This window comes from Macaca fascicularis, chromosome 13 (genome assembly GCF_037993035.2).
Source record: "Macaca fascicularis isolate 582-1 chromosome 13, T2T-MFA8v1.1".
Classification (NCBI taxonomy): Eukaryota; Metazoa; Chordata; class Mammalia; order Primates; family Cercopithecidae; genus Macaca; species Macaca fascicularis.
The window spans coordinates 13,466,812-13,486,477 of NC_088387.1; the positions used below are offsets into that span (position 1 = coordinate 13,466,812).

At 41.4% G+C, this 19,666-nt stretch overlaps 1 protein-coding gene across 1 annotated transcript; it reads right to left on the minus strand.

Moving 5' to 3' along the window:
* Window positions 1–2,136: 2,136 nt before the first annotated feature.
* On the minus strand, window positions 2,137–14,621 carry LOC135966941 (zinc finger protein 705A-like). Its single transcript, XM_065527699.1, has 4 exons — window positions 14,541–14,621; window positions 13,044–13,123; window positions 11,802–11,988; window positions 2,137–2,292 (listed from the first exon to the last, which is right to left on the minus strand). Exons 1-4 carry the CDS (start codon window positions 14,611–14,613, stop codon window positions 2,261–2,263), a joined length of 372 nt encoding a protein of 123 aa, XP_065383771.1. The 5' UTR covers window positions 14,614–14,621; the 3' UTR covers window positions 2,137–2,260.
* Between the last annotated feature and the right edge of the window lie 5,045 nt (window positions 14,622–19,666).

A 19,666-nucleotide genomic window follows, 5' to 3' on the forward strand; every position in this document is an offset into this window, starting at 1 on the left:
GGGCTAATATCCAGAACCTACAAAGAACTCAAACAAATTTACAAGAAAAAAACAAACAACCCCATCCAAAAGTGGGCAAAGGATAAGAACAGACACTTCTCAAAAGAAGACATTTATGCAGCCAACAGACACATGAAAAAATACTCATCATCACTAGCCATCAAAGAAATGCAAATCAAAACCACAATAAGATGCCATCTCACACCAGTTAGAATGGCAATTATTAAAAAGTCAGGAAACAACAGGTGCTGGAGAGGATGTGGAGAAATAGGAACGCTTTTACACTGTTGGTGGGACTGTAAACTAGTTCAACCACTGTGAAAGACAGTGTGGCGATTCCTCAAGGATGTAGAACTTGAAATACCATTTGACCCAGCCATCCTATTACTGGGTATATCCCCAAAGGATTATAAATCATGCTGCTATAAAGACACATACTCATGTATGTTTACTGCAGCACTATTCACAATAGCAGAGACTTGGAACCAACCCAAATGTCTATAATGACAGACTGGATTAAGAAAATGTGCCACATATACACCATGGAATACCATGCAGCCATAAAAAAGGATGAGTTTGCATCCTTTGTAGGCACATGGATGTAGCCGGAAACCATCATTCTCAGCAAACTATCACAAGAACAGAAAACCAAACACCGCATGTCCTCACTCATAGGTGGTAACTGAACAATGAGATCACTTGGACACAGTAAGGGGAACGTCACACACTGGGGCCTGATGTAGGGTGGGGGGAGGGGGGAGGGATAGCATTAGGAGATATACCTAATGTAAATGATGAGTTAATGGGTGCAGCACACCAACATGGCACATGTATATATATGTAACAAACCTACACATTGTGCACATGTACCCTAGAACACAAAGTATAATAAAAAAAATCATATCAAGTGTGAAATAAAGAAAATTATATAGAGAGAGGAAGAATAGAATCTATAAATATGCATATTTGTGTACATACATCCATATACATACATATGTGTGTGCATGCAGTAATTTTATTCTCCTAAAGCAATGCCTCTGCCTTCCACCCTCACTGTACATGTCCTAGTCCTGTGATGTCCCTAGAACTGAGCGCCTGATTTCCTTCTCTGCCTCCCACATGAACAGGGAATAGAAATGGAAACTACACTCTGTGGTTACTGTTGTGAAAATCCATGTCCCCCACAGGCTAGTTTGGCATCTTACATTCCAGTTCCCATTGTAAAAAAAAGCAAGCAACAAACACAAACTACAAAAGAAAAAATGAAATATTTGAAAGTCTAGAGCCACAGAGGTTCCGGCTTCACCCACCACCCACAGTGACCTCCGCCGCCCTCCAGACCTGAGGGCAGTTGCGCCTGAACAGCCTGCCTCTTCACCATCCATGAAAAGAGGTGACCTTAAACTTCAATAGATTTTACTCTGTTCAAAAGGAACCAGGTCAACATTCAAAGTCAGTGGTCTGACAACTCTAAACTTTGGCCAGAAAGTATTGGAAACATTTAACGTGCAGTGGATGAAGCAGCCTGGCCCCACTGCACACAACACACTCGTGGGGACTCAAAGGAGGATACTCAAGATCCGCTGGGTGGAAGTGAGGACAGACCCAGAAACACGGGGGGTAGGGGGGGTCAAAGCAGGAAGGCTCAGGCCCTGACCTCCTCCTAGGCCCTGCCCCTCCAGAACTTGCAGTTTTTTCTGACTCGGAAGTGGATTTCACTGATGGAAAAGAAGTTCAGTATTTCTGGTCCAGCCCTGTAAGCTGCTCCCGTCGCCCAGCCTTCCACACCCCTGCAGACGTCACAATGCCTACTCCCACTAACCCCACAAGGGAGCTATGCATCGCCTAGAGACGGTCCTTGGCCTGCAACCCCGCGATGGGGTCCAGGGTCTGTGTCCATTTCTGCTTAAAATCGCTCTAAGGCTGGTCGCTGTCTTGGCCTTCCCTGCTTCCTCTCTGTTTACTTCTCCCCTCCTCACCCCATATGAAGCTTTTACTCAGGAGATGGATTATCACCCCTCTTGGAACATCAAGGACACCACCAGGACACCGCACTGTCTCCTTGACCCTGGGATTCTGCAGACCTCAGTCTTCCTCTGAGTTCCCCTCACTCCCCACCTCATTTTTTCCATCCTTCTGGGGCCTGAGTCTGCTATACCTCAGGCTTCCTCTTCACAGTCACAGACAGAAGGAGCCCCCTTCATCCTTGGGCTCTGGCCACAGTTCACCTACTGCAGGACACTCAGTGGCTTTCAGTGGTTCATCCAGACATCCAGATGGAAGTGGGATTTCCTGGAAGAAAAGCAGGACCCCAGAATTACATTGAATTCTAACACAAGAGCCCAGAGTCCCCTTCTGCATGGGACATTAAGCTGCAAACACTACATAGGCACTTAATGCTCAGCTGCCCTTTTAACATCTGGTCCAGTTGTGTCCCTCCTCCTTGGAATATCTCAGAAAATATATCTCCACCTAGAGTTGTTTGAACGCATCATCCTATGTGATTCCAGACCATCGGGGGTACAAAGAGTCCTCACCAGAACTTCCACTCTGCTTGGAAGACTTAGAAAATTCTGAGGCTGCTCAGAGGGTCAGATTCCCATTTCTGTGTTCCAGAAAAACTTCAGTCTTTTCCGGACAAGTGAGGAAACAGAAAATGTCTAGTCTCTGGCACATCTTTTGCAAGCAATGGCGGCTCCCAGGAACCAAAACTATCAATGAATATATTTTTGAGACTCTGGTCAAAAGAAGAGTCATTCTGCAATTTCAGGTAGGATGGAGTGGTTCTATGGCTTCTGAGGTGATTTTGAAAAGATCCGGACCCTCATAAGAACCACGGAGGACATTTCTGGCATTTCCAGACCAGGAGGAGTGACTGATGGACCTCCAGTGTTACTAGGAAAACTTTTTGTTGGACAGCTTTGCTTTGGCTTTCAGGCCTTCACATAGGTTGCTTAGATCATGGAAGTGCTTCTGCATTTCTGCATAGGCTCAGGATGCCTTCTCAAGTCGTCCCTGCAATTATGAGACAGTTTCTGTCTCCAGAGGTCACTTAGAATAACACAAGAGGCTTCACCTTCAAAGGGACACCAGACAATATAGCCACAGTTCAGCCAAGATTATCTGTGTTTACATACCTGTAAAGTAACACTCCTAGTTACCTCCATTAACGTGGACATCTTTCATGAATAGAGAAACTCTAGTGATTGTTATATAACAGCTGCCACAAAAAATTAACCAATAAAAATAAATGATAAATGAAAAATATTTAATAATTATGATAGTGAACGCAATGACCTAAATAGTAAGAATTTTAATACTGGTGACAATATGAACATAAGGATACAAAAATCAATGTGGAGATTCTTCTAAATATATGAAAAGTTGACAAATTGGGTCCTCCTTGTGTAATTTGGAGTCAGAGTCAAAGAATTTCACTATGAAATGTGTTCCATGACGGCAAACATGAGAAACAGGTGAAAGGAAAGCAAGCCACAGGAGAGCATGGGCTAATAGGACCACTTGTGTGCAAACCTCTCTAGTCAAGGACTACCAGCCAGAGGTGAAGAGAGTTTGGCTTGTGTCTTACCTACCACTGGGCACACAAAAGCTTTCAGTAGTGCAACCAGATGGCTGGTTTGGCCTGGCTCCCTGCAAAGAAGACATGTATCTCATCCCCACCAGCCCATCAGTCCTGGAACTCAGAATCCTACATGCATTAAACATGAAGCTCCACCTCCATAGCTGACTTCACCTCCTTACTGTCCTTCTGCCATCTGGTGTTTCAGGTGCTCTCCAGATCTGGACTTCTTGGCTCCCCTACCTTTATCAAGTGAAGTCAGGATGTATCATTCTCAGAGTTCTCCTGCCAGTCCAAGGTGAAACTCACCAATACAGGCATACCCTGGATGGACTTCCTTGGAATATTTAGAAAACAATGAGCTTGCCCAGGGGTGGTGTGAGCTCTAGGAGTAGAGATACGGTTTCCCATGGAAATCTGAGAGGACTTAGAATAGTCCCAGAGGCCCAAGCAGTCCAATCTGCCCTGGAAACATCAGGAATGATATACTTGGTCTTCCTGAGGCTCCAAACATTTTCTAAATAAACTCAGAGGTTACAGAACCATTTTTCTCTCAAGAACTGAAGTGGAGTTATTTGCCTTCTGCCAGCATCTCACTTTTTTTATTATCTAATGTTGGGGTCCGTGTCGGGGGTGGTGGAGAATGAAAGAACACACAAAAGACAAAGACACACAGAGAACATGGCGGCCGCGCTCAGAGCCTCCGCCTCACTTTATTTATACTCCATAAACCCCACGTCAGCAGAAAGAATGCAATGTAAAACAAACTTTCTTTTCCCAGATGTAACCTTCTACTCAGTTCCTTGTTTCTATGCTCTTCCTTATCTGCCCGCCTTCTTGGCGCCTACGGGAGTTCATTAAAAGTTCAATTGGAGATACTGTCCTTGAGCCCTATCTATTCTCAGCATACTGTTTTTAAAGGCCCCTGCAATCTAAGTTAGCTTTTGAGCCCAGAAGTAGATATTCCTTGTATTTGATTTACACAGGGAGCTTCCTAGAATGCCCATGCGTCTGGATACTTTCTGCATTCACTCAGGTATTCACAAAATGCTGCAGTTCTGCTGAAAATCTATGAGATGACCATTTGATCACCCGAGCAACTTTAGAATGTGTCTTCTATGGAAGCCCTGGAGCCTCCCTTCTGGTATTTCATCCATTGCTGGTACTGAGTACCCAGGGTGAAACCCTCCATCAGACATTGTCAGCAATTCCAGGATGGAGATGGCACTTACGTGATGGGGCTCAAGAATCAGATGGTAGAAGACCAGCCAGGAGGTGAAGTCTCAGTAGGCTTGGGGGCTTAATGTTCGATGCACACCAGACTTCTGAGACTCAGGAAGCGGGTGTGGACCTGTCTGCCCAGTGCTTCTCATCTACAGCCTGGACCAGCCATTTCTTGGGGCGAACTACTGAAAGCTTTTGTATGACCTGTGTCAGGCAGGACTCTGGCCAGACCCTTTTCCATAGTCCATTTGTAATGTATTTCCACGTGGCACAGGCATCTCCACTTTTGCCCAAGCCCTCGTGTGGCTCAGAATTATTCTCCCTACTGCCACTCTTCTTTGCCATCACAGAAGATATTTCAAGATGCAGCCCCAAGCCTCTCCCTGTAATCAATAACACGAGGGCTCATATGGGAACAATGTCACAGGCTTACAGGAATATGCTCTTAAATATCTGCTCTTTTATTATTCTCTTCTTTAAAATGACATTTATATCACACCATTGTGATTGCTATTAATGTTATTATTATGTGGGTACAGTTCTTTATCATGGATAGATTTGTGGTAGTTATTATGCAATGTTGAATAATTTTTTTTTATGTTCTGAAGACTGTTGAATTTGCTGAAGATGATTAAAAGACAACCTTAAAACATACATACCACAGCAACCCCAAGACTCCTACTGTACCACCTGGTGTCCTGTAGAAGAATGGGCTTCCTGAGTTATTCTTTTCTTTTTTGGGCAAGTATCTATTCATACCAGCATAGTAGATGGATGAAGTGCACCCTGGTCTTGCCATGGGCTCAGAAAGAATTCATACATATGCTTTATGTGCTAGCAACTCTATGTGTAGGCCTGTGAGCCCTAGAATGCACTTTCTTTCACCAACTAGTCCACCTAAAAGTTTTCTAAGTCAAATTCCCCCTCCATGCTTGGATAGGTCATGAATGGCTTTCTGTTACCCACCTAAGATGAAGGCATACTGCTAAATCAGGTTTGTGGCCAAGAAACTTTTACCTGGAGTGGCAGGAGAGGGACTACCTGTTCACCAGAGTCTCTGCAACATTTTCTTTTTCTTCTTCTTCTTCTTTTTTTTTTTCTTGTGATAGAGTCTCGCACTGTCGCCCAGGCTGGAGTCCAGTGGCACAATCTTGGCTCACTGCAACTTCCGACTCCCAGGTTCAAGCGATTCTCCCGCCTCAGCCTCCTGAGTAGCTGGGTTACAGGTGCATGCCACCACGCCCCCCTCATTTTTGTATTTTTAGTAGAGATGGGGTTTCAGGCTGGTCTCAAACTCCTGACCTCGAGAACTGCCTGCCTCGGCCTCCCAAAGTGCTGGTATTACAGGCATGAGCCACCGCGCCCAGCCTCTGCAACATTTTCTAAGTCAGAACAGTAGTTTTTTGAACCACCTTTTCAGTCAAAGAACTCATGAAAAAGTCCTCCAAGAACTTGTGACCTTCTGGAAATTGTCAAAATCTCTACAGGTGTCCAGAGTCATCCAGAGCTGTATTGCAAACCATTGACTGGGTTCCACCATTAGTAAAGCAAATGCGAAATATGCCATGCCCACCAAAAAGAATCCAGAAACCATGGTATTTAGCTCTTTCCATCTTTCTTGCCTCCTGCAGGTGGGTGAGTACTGAGTATGATGCCCTCCTACAGCCTCTGGAGGACATGCCAGTGCCTAGAGGTACCAGTAGAGAGGGGCCATGAAAGAACAGATGACAGTCAGCTGGCTGGGAATGACATTACCCTGGGGTTTATTGCTTGTCATGAACTCTGCCACTGGGCAACATGTACTGGTCTGGACACGTAACTTCTCTGGATCCCTGTTCCATCAGCCAGCTATCTTATCTCCTGAAAACTGGTAGGTGTTGGTCAGCATGGTGTTACAGGACCAGGGTTATATTAACATTCCCTCTTAGGCTGAAACACCAGAAGTTAACAAAGGAGTCCCCAGGTGTGCACTTGCCAACCTCCAGATTGTTTTTCTTCTCGTTCTAGATGTTCATCCTTGCTTTCTGGGACTTGAAATAACCCTACACCACCAAATATTTATGCCTATTATCCACTTAGGGAAAACTCGTATGTCCCAAGTCCATAGGGTTAGTATTAATATCAGTATTATAACCATTGGTACTAGTATCATGATGATCGTCATTCCTGTTAATATTCATCAATATTTTTATTATTACCATTGTTAATATGAATTTTTCACTATTGTACAGCAAGGAATATAGTTTATCCATTCACAAATGGTGTTCAGTTACTAAAGATGACTACAAGGCATGCTCTGCAGACATATACACACACAGCTGTCCTGGAGACCCAGCTTTGCCACCAATTGCTCTTTCATAAGATGAGCTCCCCCAATACCCACCAGTTTTTCAGGACTCGACCTGAGCTGGTTGGGCTAGACCTGGAAAAGTTTCCTATTCTCAGCTGTACCTGGAAAAATTTTAAAGACTCTTCCAAGGCCCAGTAATAGCTTTTGGCAGCTTCCAAGACCAGAGAGGGTTTCTTGGCCATTCAGAGCCATTCAGATATTCTAAGTAAACCCAAGGAACCAGAAACCCCACTTGCAGTCATGAAATACCAGTGAATGGCCTCTGTGAGTCTCTTCAAGTTTTTCAAAGATAACTGCCTGGAAAGGCTGGCCAGGAAGTCACCCAAGCCCATCCCTCTGCAGGATGTTCTATGTCAGCCAGGGACCCAGTGAATTGCCATTGAACAGAAGGGAGGAACAGAGACAGCATGCCTGAGCTTCTGGAAACATTCTAAGTGCCCTTGTTGGCCCAGAAAAGACTGGTGCTGCAATACGAGGCACAGATATGGCAACCTAGCCACTCTAGGAACCACACAAGGTTTAAAGGCTCCCAGGAAGTCCAGGAAGGGCAAACATGGCCTTTTAGAGCCATCAGATTTTATTCTAAGTCTACGTGGGAGACAGTGCACTGGCTTCATAAAAACACCAGTGGAGGTGCTATCACTTGCCCCAGTGTCCGGTCTTTTCCACCTCATCTCAGAGCCAGGCAGCCACCATTTCCCAAAGCTGCTGTGCAATGAAAGGGGAATATTCTAGGTGCTCTCCTGTGCCCACGAAATTCTGTGGCTGCACTAAAGGCAGGGGTTGTCCTCCGGAATGCTCTTCAGGAATCTGACAACACTAGTCAAGATTAGAGAAGTTCAATTCAACATCATATAAAACCAATCACAAAAAAAAAAAAAAAAAAAAAAAAAAATGCATAGTGAGACAAAATGATGAACCCACCTGCTAATAATCATGAATGACAATAACAACAATGATGATCTTAGTGATAAAGCCACCAACACTGTTAATGGCAATAACAATAAAACTGAGGTAACGGGTGTTAGGGTCCCGATTCACCGATGTGAAGGATGGCGCCAATTTCTGGCCTTACAGAAATAAAGGAAAAGTAAACACCTGAAGGAGGAGGAGGTGAACCTGGAGCTCCCGCCGGCCTCTGGGCGCTCCTTGGTGGAAGGAGAGGGACTTGGTCCTGAGCCTGCCCAGGATCCACCCGCACCAGAACCCGGGAGTCCCAGTCCCTGGATGGGCTCAGTCCCATCCAGGCCAGACGCCCCGGAGCCCCGGAGCCCGGGTCCTCCAGCCCTCGCTGCCGCCACTCCTCGCGGAACCCAGGCCCCCGCGCCACCTCAGCCTCAGTGCGGCTCTGCGAGGGCACGGCCAAGGATGCTCCGGGCCCAGCGGGGGCATCCGGCCCCAATGGGATACTGACGCCCTGAGGGCGCGGAACAGCGCGGCCTGTGCAGGGCCCGCCATCTTGGGCCTTGCAAAAAGAGCTGCCTCTTCAACGCCCCCACCCGGAACCTCCCCGGAGGCCCCAGCCCCAAAGCCAGGGCGGCGGCGCCTCCCTCACCCTGGGTAAAGAAAACTCAGGTCCTCCCTGGAGATCCGGCTCGCTGCGGGAAGCAGACCGCGCATGCGCCCTGCATGGCCGGAACGATGGATTTCATTGCCCTTTGCCGGCCATGAGGTGGCAGCACAGGACGTTTGGCCTTTACTGCTTAGCGGTGGACCTGAATCTGAATCACTGAAATTCAGGTATGGATTATTCAGTACCTTTCTTTTGGAAGATCAAATGGAAATTGAGTACGATATCTTGTGCTTTAATTAAAGAAGATGGGAATAAAGAAACAAATTCGAAAGTTAGTATACAAAAGTCGATTGATTCCCTCTATGTGAAGGGAAGAAGAGCTTGAATAAGAGAAGCATCCTGTGTTATGCTTTAATGCTGGAGATCTGCCACCATGCATTTGTCAAATCTCGTAGAATTTCACAGCACAAATAGTACATCTTAATGTGGCTCAGGACTACATATAATGTCAGCCACAGTTTGAGGGTAAATTACATATTTAATTAAATAGATTAAACAATAAATAATGTTATGAGCTCTACCTGGACACAATCCTTGCCTCTCCAACCAGTTTGCCAAGGGCTTGAATTTCTTGCTCATTATCCTCACTCTTGACATAAACCCTGGCTGCTGAGTAAAATCAATCACTTGTGGAGATTTTTTAATATAATGATGTGTCAATTTCAACCATGGATAAGGCCATTTAGCCTTAGTAAGGCCTATCGTATTAAGATTGTGCCTGTTTTGCAAAATTTCAAGTCGTCATCCCACTTATTATTCAGGAAACGTTTTCTCTTGAGTTTTAGGTTCAGTACTGAGGCTCCTTGATGGACAATACATTTTCCAATTCTGAGGACAAGGCAGAGGAGGCCCCATCTGTGAGAACTTTCATTTTGCTTCTGGAAAAGTACATTGAATCAAATATAGGAAAGGCTTGCATGGTGGCTGACAGGTTCGGCTGTTTTATCATGCTGGTGTTTTATCTTCTGGACAGAAGTAAAAGGAACACAGCTGTGTCTGTCTCTGTGTAATAACTCAGGACTTACCTGAGTAAACTCTGGGGTGTCATGAGATGAACTGCTACCTCCACTTAGAGAGGCTTCAGGGACAAAATTTCAAGAGATTTCTGAGGGATAGAAGAGCAGGGCTGCCTTATTCTCTGATCCCAGGTAACTACTCAGAGACAGAGGCAAGGGCTGGGGACACCCAAATGCATATACTAGGTGTCTTTGATCCAGCCTCCGTTTCCTTGCTAAATCTATGCAATGACACACTGAGAAATCTGGCAAGTGGGGCTGAAGATCCCTGATGTGTCAGTTCCAGGGTTGGATGGAAACAAGTGGTTTTAGTGAACATGGAAGTAAAGGGAGGTGAGCTGTGAGGAAAGAGCCGTTGAAGACTGGGGAGACTCAGAAGTTGGGGTAGAATCTCGACCCATAAGCCGAGGAGTGCAGATGCAAATCGATATGTTGGGGCTGCATAAATGAAAGAAGGACTTCACCAACACACTAAATTTTTTCAACATCCGATTGTATTCTTTCAATATTTGTAAGTATTGATCTTTTGGAAATGTTTAATGAGATTTCTTATACAATTCTGCATTCAATTTATGCCCAGGTCACTTTGCTATTATACATTTATGTGCTGCATTTTTATGAATAGACATTTTCTCAAATTTCTGAATTATTTTGCTAAACTATGTGTTAAGAGTTTTTTCTAGAGGTCCACCTTCTTGACTCACTTTTCTGATGAGAAATCTATCAGGTTTCTCCACAGTGATTTTCAAGTTTGATAGCTTCTCAATGTGAGAAACTTAATGTCAACTAAGAAATGAATTACCACTTAAGAATCTTCTCCTTTCAAGATGCTAACCGTGTTTTGTCCAGTGTGAAATCTCACATGTGCCACAAGCGTTACTCTGTGAAGAAAGGATTTCTCATGATTTTTCAAGACATAACTTCTCCAGTAAGAAGTGTTTGGTATTCCAAGAGAATTCATTGCCCTTGGAAAGACTTTCCCTTCTTATTAACTTATAAAGGATTTCCTCTCTTATTTTCCATTTTAGCAGCATTTTATCACTGTGTTTTCTTGTGAACATCAAGCCTAGTGCTTGGCTGAATGTTTATTCACAGAAAATACAAATAAAGGGTTCATCCAAGTAAAGTTTTCTTATGTTAGTTGACAACAAATTGCACATAAAAACATTTTCACACTGAATGCAGAGCTAGAGATTCTCTACCTGAAAGTCCCACATGTTTTAAGTTACTAAAACTGTTGCTGAAGACTTTTAGTTTATTATGTTGACAGTTTCAGCTCTCTCGTGTCATTTATGATCAGATCACTAACAAGTCTTTGGTACATACATGTCATACAATTTCTCTTCCATATGAATTTATTGATGAGGACTGAAGAATAAAGGTAACTGAAGTAACGTCCATGTTGATTATAGTAATTCTTCAAAATGTGAGTCCTTTGTCATTTTTAGATGTTACAACTACAGCTGAAGTCTCTTCCATATTCCTTACATTCGTCATTCCTAACACCATGTCATCTAAAGTCAGAATATGTTCTGAAGACATTTATCATTTTCTCTCCAGGGTGACTTTTCTGATGTTATTTAAGATTAGTACACTGGCTGAAGGCTTTCCCACATAAATGGCATTCATATGGCTTTTCTCCAGTGCATGTTCTCTCATATCATCTAAGGTCAGAAGATAGACTAAAGTCTTTCCCACATAGAAGACAAGTATGTGGTTTCTCTTCAGTGTGAATTCTTGTGTGTCCTCTAAAGCCAGAGCTTTGACTAAAGACTTTCCCACTTTTATCACATTCATAACGCTTTTATCCAAGGTGAGTTCTCTCACGTCTTCGAAGGTTAAAGGATTGAATAAAACCTTTCCCACACTGATGACACTTATACGGTCTCTCTCCCGTGTGAGTTTTCTCATGTCTTCTAAGGTGAGAACACAGAGTGAAGGATTTTCCACATAGCTGACATGCATATGGCCTCTCTCCAGTGTGAGTCATCTTGTGCCATCTAAGGTGAAAGCAATTAGTATAGGCCTTTTCACATATATTACATTGACATGATTTACCTTTAGTATGAATTTGTTTATGTGGTTTAGGGAATAACTGATTACTAAGGGATTTTCCACACTGTTTGCTGATGTAGGGTTTCTTTCCACTCTGAGTTAACAAACGCTGAGTCATTGTGGAACTGTGAGTGCAATCTTCTCTCAAATCATTACATTCAAAGGGATCCTCCAGAGTGAGAGAGTTCTCCTTTAGGGACAAAGATTAAAAGCTCTTATTGATTTACCGACATACATCTATACGTTCATTTCACCACCTTTGAATCCTAGACCAACCATTCAGTAGTAGAGTCCAGTTGAAATCTTTCCAATGTTACTAGTGTGAAAGGAAATTAAATGTTGGCACCCCAAACTCATTTAACCAAAGGGAAAAATCAAGCTGAGAACAGGGTCACACAAACTTGCCTCCCCCTTCTGGTTCCTAAATAATATGGCTACAAGATGAAAAGCTACTTGCCTCCCCCGTATTTTGCCCACAAGGAAATTCCGCATGAGCTGTTAAAGTTACACCATGGCAATGCAAACTGATAGCTTGTCTTTACAGGCGCAGTCATCCCCAGTTCACCAGACACAAATACATATCCGATTGTTTCCCTGCCCCATTTTGCCTATGTTGTCTTATATAAAATGCAGCTCTCCTGCATTATTCCTCTGCCTCATTTGTTTATGTCATCTCATGTAAAAACAATCCAGATTCACTGAGCCAGAAAAATGTACGAATTACTATTTTTTTCTACCCATCTTTTACATGAAAATTGTGTACTTCTCAATATCCCACCCTTTCCCCCTTTAAATTTAGAGAAAATCATCTTTGGAGAAAGGCATACACCTGTCCCCCAGGTGCATGTCCTTAACTCTGGCAAATAAATCTCCTACAATGATTGAGACTTGTCTCGTCATTTTTCTCGATTGACACTTGCGTACACATTGTCTCCTGCAGACACAGATATTTTCTCTTTTATAAGATCCCAACTATAGAGTTATTCTATTAATTGTGATGATATCAATATCTTTCAAAGTCTGAGCATGAGCAATGTACACGCACTTGTTCTATTTTAAAGATTTCATGTTATGGTTTAGAACACAGGTCACTTTATTCACTGAATTCAAACTATCAAATTTTTTTTGCTTAGAAAGCACTTAATGCCAGCCTAATTACACTCAGGTGACTGTGTGTCATTACTAACTTAACCCATTACCAGGTCTTTAACTTAGATGGCTGGTGTACACAGCTATAAAACTCACCATTGTCATACCAGTGGATGCATCTTTTCTGATAGGATGCATGAATATCGTGTGTTTTTTCTTAAGGGCACTTTCCTTGTCTCAAATAATTGAAAAATAAATTGTTACCTTGGTATTATGATAATAAAATTGTTTGAAAAACCCCAAGGCCCATTTACTTTTTTCAAAAATTGACACTTAGATGTGGCAAATGTGTCAAATGAAGAAAATACTTCAATTGAAGAAAATACTTCAATAGAAGAAACAGATTGTACAGCGTCAGCAATTAGAAAAGAGTTTTAAAATTAAAACGTGAAAAGAGTTAAAATGGAAATGAGATATCAGGCAGGTAAATAGAGGGATAGTCTTCACAGGGGTATCAGGAAAAGAGTCAGCATGTGACAGTTTAACCCCAACAAGTACATGAATTATCCTTTTCCCGAAAGTAAAAGAAAAGGCAAGAGGACACAAGAGTAGCATCTGACATATGAACAAAATGATAATAACATCTAAGGAATTCTGCTCCAGTAACTTAACCTACATTTTAGAAATTACCACTCATTTAATAAAACCGCTAATTAATATTTGACTGATATTATTCACTGACGAAGCACCTCCTCCTATTAGAGCACAGGACCCTGTTGCTTAACCAGATTCTAGCCTTGGAGAAATTCTCTTCCTTCCCGCCAGAGCTCTTTTCCTTGCTCCAGCTGCAAAGTTATATAAGATTTGCTTATCTGGCACCCTGTTAGTGGAAACAGTACATGTGTTTTGAGTTCACTGTCAATAAATGTGCATTATCACCAACTGTAAGGCAGGCTATCAAGGAAGAATAAAAACAGTGAAGGTCAGCTCAGGCCACAAGACCTAGAACACAGAAAACTCCCCAGGATTTTTCTGACCCAACGTGAAACTAGAAAATAAATTCAAACAAAAGGTCCATCAGGAAAAGGAAATTCAAAACAGTCAGGACCTATGAATGCTGAGTCCATGCCTAAGTTCCAAGACACAATGCGTAATACACAGTCTTTTCAGAAAGAGATTAATTAAATCTCTGCACAATATGTTTATTATTATTCTCATACAGAACAGAAAAACAATTCGATTTACAGAAATAATTGGTGTTCTACACAAAAAAGATACTGCTATTGTTTTCACTAATTGGTCTCAGCCTAAGCATAGCGACTAAAGCAGAAGAGTTATTTAGAAAATATTTAATTTAATACATTGAAAATATTCATTATGTTCTCAGGTCTGTTCTGAGTATTAGAGACTGAGTACCAAGGAAACCATGACATCCTTGTCAAGATTACATTCTAATTGAGTGACAAACTAAATAAAATAAAACAAAATAAAGATATTTCTTTCAGACAGATTTAGAGAGCTCAAATTTTTTTTCAGATAAGATCTGCGAGAGAATCAGAGATTAGAGTGAGATATGGGGAAGCTGTTCCAACACTTATTGAATGAATGAGTCAATGTGTGTCTACATACGTATGTGAATGTTGAGGGACTCACCGAGGGACACCAGTTGACACACGTTTTCCAGCATTACATCTCTGTACAGCTTTCTCTTGGATGTGTCCGTCATGGCCCACTCTTCCTGGGTGAAGTCAATAGCTACATCTTCAAAAGTCACTTTGTTCTAAAACATCAGACATTTTAGTTTAGACAGAGAATCCCTTTTAATGTCCAGAGGAGGAAGGCTGAGGATGACATAGGTAGGATCTGGGTATGCAGAACACTCAGTGTTTTAGGTTCCAGCCAGTTCATTCTCAACACTAAACTGGTATCTGCCTTTCAAATTCACTCACAGAGACATACCCACTCTTAATCCATTAAACTTTCCTATGAAGAAATATCGCATGAGATGTGGCATAATATAGCCCAGATATTTTTCAGTAATGTGTTAATCACCTGTACATAACTGATTATAAAATTTTCACTTGAACCTTCATAAATAAAACAAATTTACCATGAATTTCAAGTAAATTACAGATTTGTCACAAGGCAAATAACCATGATTTACTACTTTTTAAACATGACCGTGATTACATGAATTATTTCTCTAGATAAACCACAGGTTTCTCACCAATCAAATGGTTAAAAGACCTATTATGTGTTTTGAATAATCTAAAGAAGTAATAGAAAACATGTTTCCTATCCAGCAAATATTTACTAAATACAGGTCATTTGTCCCTTATTCATTAAAAAGGTAGAAAGCAATGAACCAGACTCCAGCATTCTTCAGAACTGAACAAGTTTTACACAGAATATAGGACTCAATTCATACATAGAGTCACTCTAATGTTATGTAATTCAGGTGTTCATGACAAGGCTTAAAGACAGTCCAGCCGCACAAGACAAGACCGCTGAGGCTGCTATACTGAGGAAGTCTTAGTCTGATGATTCCTGTGATATGAAGCCTCCTGTTCTCAACTTTCTCTGGTCAACCCAAACATCAGTTATCACTGCCTCTCTTTTAACTTTACCTTGTCACTTGGCTTGTTCAAGGATAAAAAGGCCTCTTTACTGTTTTGTTTTTTTCTAACCAGCCCTTATAGAGCATTTCCACAGAACCCTAAATTGTACTATATCTACTATATTCCTTCTCCTGAGTGTGCAACCATAATTAAGTAATTGTATTTCTTATATGTTACTTTCAGTTACCAGAAGGCAAAAAGGTTAATTACCAAAAGGTAAAATGAATGGGGATAAGAATAATAATGACTTCTTTAGTTGTCCTTTTGCAAAGTTTTTAAAAGCATAAATATATTTTATCAAACTCTCCTTTTTCCTCAACACTGTGCAGCTCTTGCCCAAGGCCTATCACATGGGATTTATTGAACTCAGCTGCTAGAACATCAGCCTCATTATTGGGCTGTGATCTTCTGCTCTTCACGCATCTCTATTGCCTGCATTCATCACAATCCTAAGTCTATGTCAGCCAATGGTACAGTTAATGGGTCAATTATTTCCCTATGAGGTTATAGGATGGATAGAAGAAAAAGAAATACATAAATGAGACGTCTCATGTCTTTTTTTGTAAATAGCCTGCATAGGGGCCGGAATAAAGTAGTGTAATATTAGAAATTATATTGATAATTTAGGAATCATTGACACATGATACCCAACCTAGAGTCCTGAGAAAACTTAATTGGAGGCCAGATACCTGAAAGTCTCCTGATTGCATTTGGAACACCCAGGCTGGGTGGATTTTGCATCATAAAAACAAACAAAAAAAGAATAAAAATGAAACACCCATGCAAACTGGAGAAAACTGCCCATTTGCCAGCAATATGGGTATAATTTCAGTAGAAAGAGCCATCCCCCACTCACTAGTGAATGCATTGTCAAGAACTCAGTTTCTCTCTGTCTTCTTCTGGATTTCCACTTGCAGACACTTCAGGCACTAAGAAAAGCTGAGGTTGGAGAAAGAACACCTGAGACACCAGCCTTGTACATAATTTTCAGACCAACCTGTGATGAAAAGCCAGACCTTCACTGAAGGGTGACACCCCCTGCACCACAGCCTGACCAACAGTCACAAACACACAGAGGCCTCTCCTCTTTTCCCAAGGTCAAAATTAGGAAGCCTATGACTATGGTTTCTGACAAAGAAGGAACACAGATATTTTGTGAATGAGAACATCAAAAGCACTGAGTTTTGTATGTTAATTGACACAAGTCCAGATATTCAATTCCCTCACTGATTTTAAAACACAGGGATCCCTGACTCCGCCCACATGTGGAATATGATTTCCACCTGTAGATAAACACTGTGGGATTTCTCAGATTTTATTATCCCAGCTTTATGCCCTAGTAGTGTTTCTCCAACACCAATCACAGCCTTCTGAGGCCTTACTCCACTTTTACTTTCTCTCAATTTCGACTTTTGTATTTTCCCTTGGAACTCAGAAATCAATCAAGTAAGAAGCTGTTTTAGGGTCAAGTGCGGTTTCTCTCACCTGTAATCCCAGCATTTTGGGAGGCCAAGGCAGGTGGATCACCTGAGGTCAGGAGTTCGAGACCAGCCTGGCCAAAATGGTGAAACCCTATTTCTACTACAAATACACAAATTAGCTGGGCATGGTGGTGCTTGCCTGTAATCCCAGCTACTCAGGAGGCTGAAGCAGAATTGCTTGAACCCAGGAGGCAATTACAGTGAGCCGAGATCCTAACACTGCACTCCAGCCAGGGTGACAGAGCAAGACTCTGTATCACCAAAAAAAAAAAAAAAAAAAAAAAAAAAAAAAAAAAAAGTTTGTTTTAGGATGGAGATAATCAATTCAGGAATTTATTTCACTTGGAGGGTCAACACTCCCATCCTGCTGATCTAGCCCTTAAAATCCCCTGCATCAGAAATTCGCAGCAGTACCCTGCGTCATGGTGTTTCTGTCCTGTGTATACAGTCACAATCCTCTAGGATGCTCAGAAAATACAAAATGACTTAGGGCTGAGAGAAATTTAGCAGCTCAATCTGATATTTTACTAAGGTGGTATCTAAAATTCTTGCAATCATGGTTTATATTAGTGTTTGTTAGTTGCAATATCTCTGATTATCATGATGCATACTTGCTGAGAAATACTGATATCCATGTGTATATTCATACATAGATATGTAGGTATATAGATGGATATGTTTATATGAACGCATGTGTTTGAGACGGGGGAAAACATGCATGTATTATTTCCCTGCTAAAAATATAAAAATAATTAAATATATTTTATGTACAAATGATAATTATGTGTTATAAACAAAAAATTAACTGACCCATTTGTACATGAAGTCCAGGAAAAATAAAAAGGGTAGCTTTGTATTAATTATGACATTGTGCTTATAGATATACATAAATTTCCTTATTTAACTCTTATAATAACCCTGTTGATTATAGTTTATTTACCAGTTTAATAAATGATCAACAGAGTTTGAAAAATATGACAAAATTACAAAATTAGAAAATGACACAGCAATACTTTTAATTATATTCTGCCTTGTCACTGTCTCTTCTTGCTTTTTTACAAAATTACTCCCCTAACCAAGGTTCTCTATGATTCTGGGGACTCCAGGATTTAGACCCCAGTTCCCAAACTTCACTGTGTCTATTTTTACTGCCACAATTTAATGCACATTTACAGACTTCAACAAGCACTTTTCAGTATCAACTTTTTTCTTATTCCTTGGACTATTTCCTACATCTGTTCATCGAGACTCCAGTAACATATGACTCCATCTGCCTGTCCCTTCCATGAATGTACCTGACAGTACATGTATTATGTAGTCTATAATTCAAGCAGAACAGATATTCCTTCAAAACAATAAGGTATTAGAGAATGCCTACAAAGCTTCAGTGAAACCAGCTGTAACCCTTAATATTATTACCATGTAAACTCTTCCTCAAATATCAAAATAAGATTTGGACTTTAGAGAATATTTGTGTGTGATTATAACCCAAACATTAACTAAAAGTAATTTAAATGGTCATATACAGACTGTGTCAGGGGCAAAAAAGGACAAATATTATAAGAAAATTAAAGCACACTTTTTTCCTAAAGGACTCTTGTGTGGAATCTATAAAAACTATTTCAATATGTAGAGATTAAATATATTTCAAAACACACACATACACAAGCAATCTTTAGGATAAATTTTTTAAAATTTATGTTATGGGTCTAAAATTTTCATTAATTCATGGAAAAAATGTATTGACAAACTTCTCACCAGAGCAGGAATAGCAACTTACGTATTTGGTGACTTCAAGATGAGAGCATGCACAGCTTAGTATCTCCCTCCAGATCTCTCTCTCTCTCTCTCTCTCTCTCTCTCTCTCCTTTTTTGTTTTTTGACAAGAGTTTCACTTTTGTTGCTCAGGCTGGAGTGCAATGGTGAAATCTCAGCTCACTGCAACCTCCACCTCCCAGGTTCAAGCTATTCTCCTGCCTCAGCCTTCCAAGTAGCTGGGATGACAGGCGTGCACCACCACGCTTGGCTGATTTTGTATTTTCAGTCGAGATGGGGTTTCTCCATTTTGGTCAGGCTGGTCTGGAACTCCTGACCTCAGGTGATCCACCTGCCTCAGCCTCTCAAAGTGCTGGGATTACAGGCGTGAGCCACAGCGCCCGGCCCAGATCTCTTAAAAAGTCATGAGGAAGGAGCCATTCTGCATTCTCAATATTACCTTAATATTTTAAGGACACCCATAACAATTAAGAAGCTGACTTATGACTTCCTAACCCCTTCAGGGCTATTTAGGCACATCTTAGTGAAGTATTAGGAATGCAGTATTCGGTCTCAAGTTCCTGGACACCAAAACCATGTTCTCCAACAGATCTTCAGTAAAAATAGCTGATGTCTATATTCTTTTGCCTGTCCTTTCCCTTCCTTTTAATTCAGAACTGCGGTCTCAAAAAAATGCTATTATTTAGTAGATTCTCTCAATTCTCAACACCAGCGCTATACAGTGTTGAGTAACGTCTCAGGTGCCAGGGAAACAGCAGCTGACATTCTAGCAATGCACAAATAGAAAAGCAAAGATCACCACAGAGTAAAAGAGAATAGGTTCTTTAAAAGTATGAAACCAAAACGAATATGTATCACATTACACTATAAATGGAAAATCCTATTATCTTGACTGGATTGCAAG